This window comes from Gavialis gangeticus, unplaced genomic scaffold (genome assembly GCF_001723915.1).
Source record: "Gavialis gangeticus isolate Ggan-Ray unplaced genomic scaffold, GavGan_comp1, whole genome shotgun sequence".
In the NCBI taxonomy this organism is placed as follows: Eukaryota; Metazoa; Chordata; order Crocodylia; family Gavialidae; genus Gavialis; species Gavialis gangeticus.
Window position 1 is genome coordinate 16,971,936 of NW_017729006.1, and position 7,308 is coordinate 16,979,243.

Below are 7,308 nucleotides of genomic sequence, written 5' to 3' on the forward strand. Positions count from 1 at the left end.
CCCCCCACAGCAAAAGGGGCAATCTGCCTTTCAGGAGCTGGGATAGTGAAAGGACAGACTGCCTATTCTCTGCCTCACACACAGGGGTTGCATCAAGGGGGCTCCCATTATTAATACTAGCATCTGCATGTTATCTACTTGGGTTCCTAGGCTGGGCCCATTGCACTTTTTTCCTGTCACACTCAAGAGTACTCTATTTAAATGGTGTTGGCAGAGGCCCTCCTTGGATTAATATCTTATTGACATGGGATAATCTTTGCTTCTCGTTAGTGCTATTTCAGACTGTGCAAACTCAAACAGCAACACTGCAGTTGTTACATGTGGGCCAAATCTGCATATTTACTTGCAACCATTAGTGGTACAAACATCATTTCTTACAATGAAAGCTGCCTGAAATGCCTATTTTAACCCACTTTTGACTCAGCCTGTCATACTCAGTGCACAAGTAATACTGACTTGGTACCACATACCTGGATCAAAAAAAGATTAAGATACTAGTAGAATGATCCTACTGCAGATCTTTCCTTACCTGCATTCCTCTCATTTTCTGGAACCGTGCTATTGTGTCACTGATGGTATAGACACGGACATGGCCCATGTGTAGCTTCCCGGAAGGATAGGGGAACATGGAAAGCACGTAAAACTTTGGTTTTGATTTCTAGAAAGAACAACAAAAATCAAACCCATGCCAGCTAGTATTTTATGAAATAATATCAAATGAATACATTAAAAACTACACAGCTTGCATACAATTTCTCTTCTGGAAATAATTTTATTTGCTTATCTTCTTTTGTTTGCGAATAAACAGTAAAACTAATGAGAAGAAGAATGTTTATTAAGGTACTAGAGAGAAATTAGCATCTCAATAATAGATTTTATTAAATATTACAGCAACACTAAGAATGGAACAATATATTATTAAAAATAACCCTGAGAGCTTTGCATATTTATAATGCTTTCCAGACTGTCGTCAGATACCAAAAAGGTATGCGTTTAAACTAATGCTTCCTGACACACACAGTTTTCATCTTTATTTTATTCTCCTTGGAATCTAAGTCACCTCTCTCATTTCTATGATAATTTTTCTAAATTCTATTTCCTACCAAAATCAGGCAGCTCAGAAGGGGAAAACAAGAGAAGCAAGCAAGGAGGAAGAATGAAATTTTATAGCTCTATGAGTGAGCATAAGCGAGAAAAAGGTAAACACCCAAAGTGACATGGGAGCCATATATTTACATACTTAAATCGTTTTCCATGACTTTTTGCAGCATGGAGAAGATATTGTAAGTCACTCATAATTCTTGGGAAGCTTTCAATTATAGCAAATTTCCAAGAAAAAAAGGCTTCCCTAAATGCATATTTAGCATAGTCCCTTAGGGGGACAACAGAATTTGTAACAGATCAAGCTGCCTTTTTAGAACACCAATTCCTAAGTTTACAAACTCAAACAACTTGTGTTTGTTATTTTGTAAGCATTCACAGGGAAACTAACCTTATCAGACCTACAAAATACTTTATTCCAAAAATGATTCTCTATTATCAAGGGCCCACTCAGATCTCCCTAAATCACAGAACCACACAAACGATTTAGATTTACTACAGAACTAAACCAGAACCCCTGACTATCTAGTATTGATTCTTACAGTATATTCCAATGCTTTGGTCAGGCAAGTTTTAAAAAAGTCTCAGACAATGGTGCTTTTACCATTTCCTTTGGGAGACTTTCACAACACAGCAGATGTAACACTTGAGAAAATATTTCTTCTATTTGGCCTAAACTGTACTTCATTTAATTGTTTCTCTCTACCATCCTAAGCACTAGAAAGAAAAATTGTTTACATCCTTCTAACTACTGCATACAATTAACATATTCACTTTTGGAAGTCTCATCTCACTATCACTTACTTACAGACATGCTAGTAGTAGTCCCAAAGAAATGAATGGGCCTTATATGTAAATTCAAGCATGTAAGTGCTGGAAAGATATGGGCCTTGTCATCTGTATATGCTGATCACATGGGTGAACCTGGAGAAGGATTTACCATCTGGGGACTCCATGCAAAGGGTCAGTATTGGGTCCCTACTTTTCACTAGGCCACCAATCTAATTAGCGCAACAAAATCAATCTCTGCTTGTCATTTTCACAGCTGTTAATGCAATGCAATCTCCAGCTGGATCAGATCAATGCCCATGCAATTGCAGGCTTTGCACTACCCTAATGCCAACCCTGGAAGAACCCCTGTACCTGAACAGTCTCTCACCGAAGTCAACAGATGTCCCCTCCGGATGGAGCAACTTTTGCACTCAGTCATAACATAGAATTGGCCCCTAGTTTTTAGTCCTCAAAGACTCTACTGGCACTGGAATTATTTTACTTACTTTTCTCTAATTTTCCACCAGTTAACTGGCCTCTTTTTGGAACTGAGAAGCATCCCTGTCAGAAGGAATCACATTTTCTTTGCCCTTACAGGAATTGCAAGCCACATAATTTATTGTCCATTGTTATCCCTCATGCTCAGTCACTTTTACTGCTTTATAGAATTAATCGTAGGAGTGGCAAAAATCCCAAGTGAAATCTGCATGTATTAAAAGATTCATATGTACCATCTGAAGGTAAACATGTATTAGAAGATGCATATGCACCATCTGAAAGCAAACTTTATTTAGATACATGAAATGAGAGTGTAACTGTTTATCAAGAAGCTGTGTGAATTAGCAAACCTATTGCCTGTTTTCTCCATTACTGTCTCATTGTCAATAAAAATTGTTAGGAATACTGTGTTGTCAACATCATTTTCATACAGTCTTGGTGATCATTTTAAGATACCCATTTTATTTCATTCTGGCTTTCTTTTGGGAGAGGCTTATTTGCTCTGTTATTGCTTCCTGGGCAGCATGTCTCAGGAACATTTTGAGTTTTTATTTGTATATTATACATGAACACATATACACACATACTTTGTAACAGTATTGAAAATAAATATTTTAGTTTTACTGAAAGCAATTTTTTGAATCTGTTAAAACACACTACCTCGGAGCCACAGAGTCAGAAATTAATTTGCTCTTTGTCAATTATATTCTGTCTTTACTTCATGGATTATTTTATTACAGCTGTTACAAATACTCTATTGCCCTATGTACTTTTGATGAATAGATTACATTTGAGGGAGAACATTTAAAAAAAAAATCTATATTAAAGTGTTCAACACGTTTTCAAAATATACTTCACCTCAAAAAAACAAAACAAAAAAAATAAGCTTGCCAAATTTCTCATAATGCTTACATCTGTTTCTGAAATTTTGCAGAACTGTTCCTTTATTCTTGGAAACCACCATTTTTCCACTCTCTTTCTTGTCTCCCGTGTATAGTTGCTTTCCCACTTCCCTGTCTCGCTGTAAATAGATCTGATGCATCCTGGAGCCAGTGTCTTTTGCCATTTAATTAAACCCCTGAATCCAGTTAGCTGCCTTTTTAGACATGAGGAAGAAATACCAACTCTCTTCCAAACAGGCTGCATTCTTTAAGATACAATGTCCAATCTGAAAAATACAAACATATAGATTGTAGTCATTTATAAAACAGTGCTAACTACAGCAGAAACTTACATAACAATTTTGTTGTTTAATTGTTCCGGTGTGGTTTAAAAATCAACATAATACTTGTGTTCTATCTCCAGAAGCCTATATTGTTAACAACTTCATTTTTTAATAATTAGCTGCAACTCTATATAGAGGGGACCAACATGAAATTAGTATGGCAATACTAGATTACTAGAAGATGAAATGCTTCTACTCAACTTAACCTAAAATCAGCATCAACTTACTGATATTTTACACATTTGAGATGACAGAATGGGGAAGAGGTGATCTTGATATTTTAAGAGTGATTTTGGATGAGGGCACAGGAAGGAGAGAACTGGGAAACAATCTCATATGAAGTTATTGATGTTGCTGAAAAGACATGGAGTTCAACAAATCAAGAAAATAAAGTAATGAGCCCAATTCTCTTGTCAAGCAACAGGCAAGTGCTGGAAAAGTACTCTTCATGCACTTTTGGAGGCCTGCTTATCACAGAACCCAGAGATGTGAAAGATATAGTCCCTCCTCAGACTATACAGCATGGTAATTTTGCTAGTGGTAGAAGCTTTTCCAGCTTCTTTTTCGAGGAAAAAATCTAAAAAACCCCTCTCACTACCAGGAAGTTTTTCCAAATAAACACTCATAAATATTCATTTTAGGTGTTTCCCTTTTTTAAAATGTCATCCCATTATTCCTACTGATGTCCTTTGTTCCATGTCACTTCTCCATCATTAGCCTGATCTACACTCAAATTTTAACAGTCTTAAGTATTCCAGTGTTTTAACTGTAATAACAATATCAATGCATGGCCTAGTGTTAACACAGTTATCCTAATTTAAAAGCACCTGTTGCCAATATAAGCTTTTTCCATTTCCTATGCATGAATTATTGCTATAAAGCATATAAGCTCTGAGCACTGACAAGTATCTGCAGTAATACATCTCTGTCATCTATGACTATGAACAGATGTTGCCCTTGTTGCAGGAGAAAATGTTTTTTTTCAGGACAACGTGCGAGTATTCAGACATCCTTGCCACTCATTGCTGGACAAACCCCCCAAAAGGTTCACAGAATAAGGGGAACTAACACTTTGTGCCCCCACTATTGTGACAGACATCTGTATGGTCGTCTCACCATATTATCACAGGACTGGTAGATCAGTCAGTCCTCCAGATATCGCACAATGTATCGCTTCAGCCCCAATCCTGGGCCTTTTTTAACTCTGCAGAATTGCATTTCTTCTTTGTCTTCTATTGGGCAGGCCCCACAAGCTCTTTTAAGCTATCTTCACAGGTGCAAATCTTGTCCTGATGATTTCCATTATGGAAATCTGAGCTCCCTCTAACGTGTTTACGTTCTTCTGGTAATAAACACAGTCCCACGCTAAATGCAACATTACAATTGTACACATGAACCATGCTAAGAACATAATGATTCATCAAATTACACCGGAGCGGGCAATTATTTTTGGTGGAGGGCCGCTTACTCAGTTTTGGCAGGCTGTCGAGGGTCGCATGTGTAGCCCCGCCCCTTGACAGGTGCCCCACCCCCTGGTCACCACCTTGAGACCAATGTCTCAATGTCTTGGGACCAGTGTCCCAGGGCCAGCACCAGTGAGGCCCAGAGCAGGGCACGGGCTGGCAGGGGTCTGTGGAGCTGGGCTAGGCTACACCAGCAGGGAGAGGAGGGAGTATTTTGCCCACCCCTGGGTTACACCTATGCAGCCCAAATTACACTGGCTGTTTTGCTGCACAGCAAACTTACTTCTAAGGGTTTTCTATCTTGATTCAGGCCTTTTTCTCCATGGCTGTTTCCCAGATTCTCTGTGACATTGGGGGCACTGAGCTGCTGAAGTGTCTATTTAGACCAGTGATTCCCAAACTTTTTTAGATTCAAGGCACCCTCGTTAATTTGAGGCATCCCTCGGAAGGTGCCAGCTCTTAGTTTTCACTCATTTCTTGACTATGGAAAAATAATAGAACAGTTTTTTCTGCTGCAAAAAACTCAAAAAGACCACAAAAAAGTCAGGAATCTGTAGCATTAAAAAACTCTATTTGAAATCTCTGGGTTTACCTTGTGAATCATATTTGTACACCTACCAGTGCTATTATTGCGTAGCAATCCAGGGCACCCTTGAAAGGATGTCATGGCACCCCAGGGTGCCACAGCGCATCCCTAGGGTACCCTGGTCAAGAATCATCGATTTAGACAAATCATTTGCACGGAGGACACAGAGACTGACTATCCAAACCCTCCAAGCTATTTAGGTGCTTAACTCCCACTGAAATCAACAAGAATTGGGCGAGACTTACGAGGACAGGCTGAAGGAACTAGGGTTATTTAGCCTGCAAAGAGGAGACTTGGATTTGACAACAGTCTTTACATCCCTGAAGGACCCTTGCAGACAGAATGGAGATGGGCTGTTTGTTCTCTGTGACTGTGGGGCCCAGGACTAGGGGTAACAGCCTCAAGCTGCAGCAGGGGAAATTCAGGCTGGCAATTAGGAGAAACTATCTGACAAGGAGGGTGGGTCAAGCATTGGAATAGGCCCCTACAGAACCTGTGAAATCTTCATCCTTGGGAGTTTTCAAACACAGGCTGCACAGACACTTAATTGGGATGGCTTAGTCAGGCCTACTGGACACATGTCGGTAGCACAGTTCTTGTCCCCACAGAGCAAGAGTTAGCCCCCACTGTTAATGCAGGTGGTTATTAGGTAGTGCCACTTTAATCCTTGGGACAGATGAAAAGAAAATCAGGGATGGAAGTGGATTCAAAACAAGCGCACGTAGGGTGGATGCTGAGCAGAGCTCCTGAGGGAGTCCAAGCAGCCAGCGGCCGAGAGACATTTATGGACAAGGGAAGGGAAGCAGCCCCGGGGTCCTCCTGCCAGAATCTCCTACCCGGCCTGGCAGGCGGCTAGTGGGGCTAGGGAGTTGAGCAGGAGACCCAGGACTCGGCAGGCGCAGGTGGGGAGTCCGCCCGTGGAAAGGAACGGGACAGGGACTGGCAGGGCTTAGTCAGACAGCAGAGCCGGGCGGCCTCGTGAGGCCCCATCCAGTCCTAATCCCACTCCGCGCCGCCCAGACCCAAGGTAGCCCCAGACTCCGGCCGAGGGGCTCGCGGGGCGCTGGGCCAGGGCCACGGCAGCCCCCGCCCGCCGCTCTAAGGCCGGGCCCGGCTCGAGAGAGGGGCTGCCGTTACCTGAGCTGGGACGGTCGCGGGTTGCGAGTCCTGGTCCCTCACGCACCACCAACTTCCGCTTCAGCGCTGGGCGCTGCCATGTTTGATTCAACCGCCACCGGCACACGCACTCCAGCGCCGGAAGAGCGGGCTCCGCGCAGGCACACCACAGCAGCTGAGGGGAAGGGGCGTGGCCTCAGGCGGGGCGAGGCCTGGCGTGAGTCCCTGAAGCCCCGCCCCTCTGGCGGAGCCTGGCGCCCTTTGGGGGCGGCGCCTGGTGCCTCTGAAGTTGGCTGCTAAGAGACGCTGCGAGGGCCCGAGGGGGACTGCGGGCGCAGCCAGGCCGGCCGCGCGAGTGCCTTACGCAGCAGCTCTGCCACCTGCGTTCCGACGGGGCGGTGGTTTTCAGGCCCAGTCTAGGAGCAGGACGTTAGGTGCTGAGAGGCAGTTCGATTGGCCACCCTTGTCCTTTCTTTGATCACTAATGCAGCTTTGTAAGCAAAAAAGCCAGGAACGCTACAAATGTCGCACCTGACCTGACACGTCTG

The 7,308-nt window shown here is 43.0% G+C and overlaps 1 protein-coding gene across 1 annotated transcript in view; it reads right to left on the reverse strand.

Annotated features, from left to right (window-relative positions):
• The window catches only part of LARS2 (leucyl-tRNA synthetase 2, mitochondrial), a 151,393-nt gene extending 144,496 nt beyond the window's left edge, over positions 1–6,897 (reverse strand). The window contains exons 1-3 of the mRNA XM_019508888.1: positions 6,782–6,897; positions 3,283–3,538; positions 530–658 (exon numbers count right to left, since the gene is read on the reverse strand). Coding sequence (XP_019364433.1) covers positions 530–658; positions 3,283–3,516 — 363 coding nt within the window. The 5' untranslated portion in view covers positions 3,517–3,538; positions 6,782–6,897. The remainder of the gene's footprint in view (positions 1–529; positions 659–3,282; positions 3,539–6,781) is intronic.
• Between the last annotated feature and the right edge of the window lie 411 nt (positions 6,898–7,308).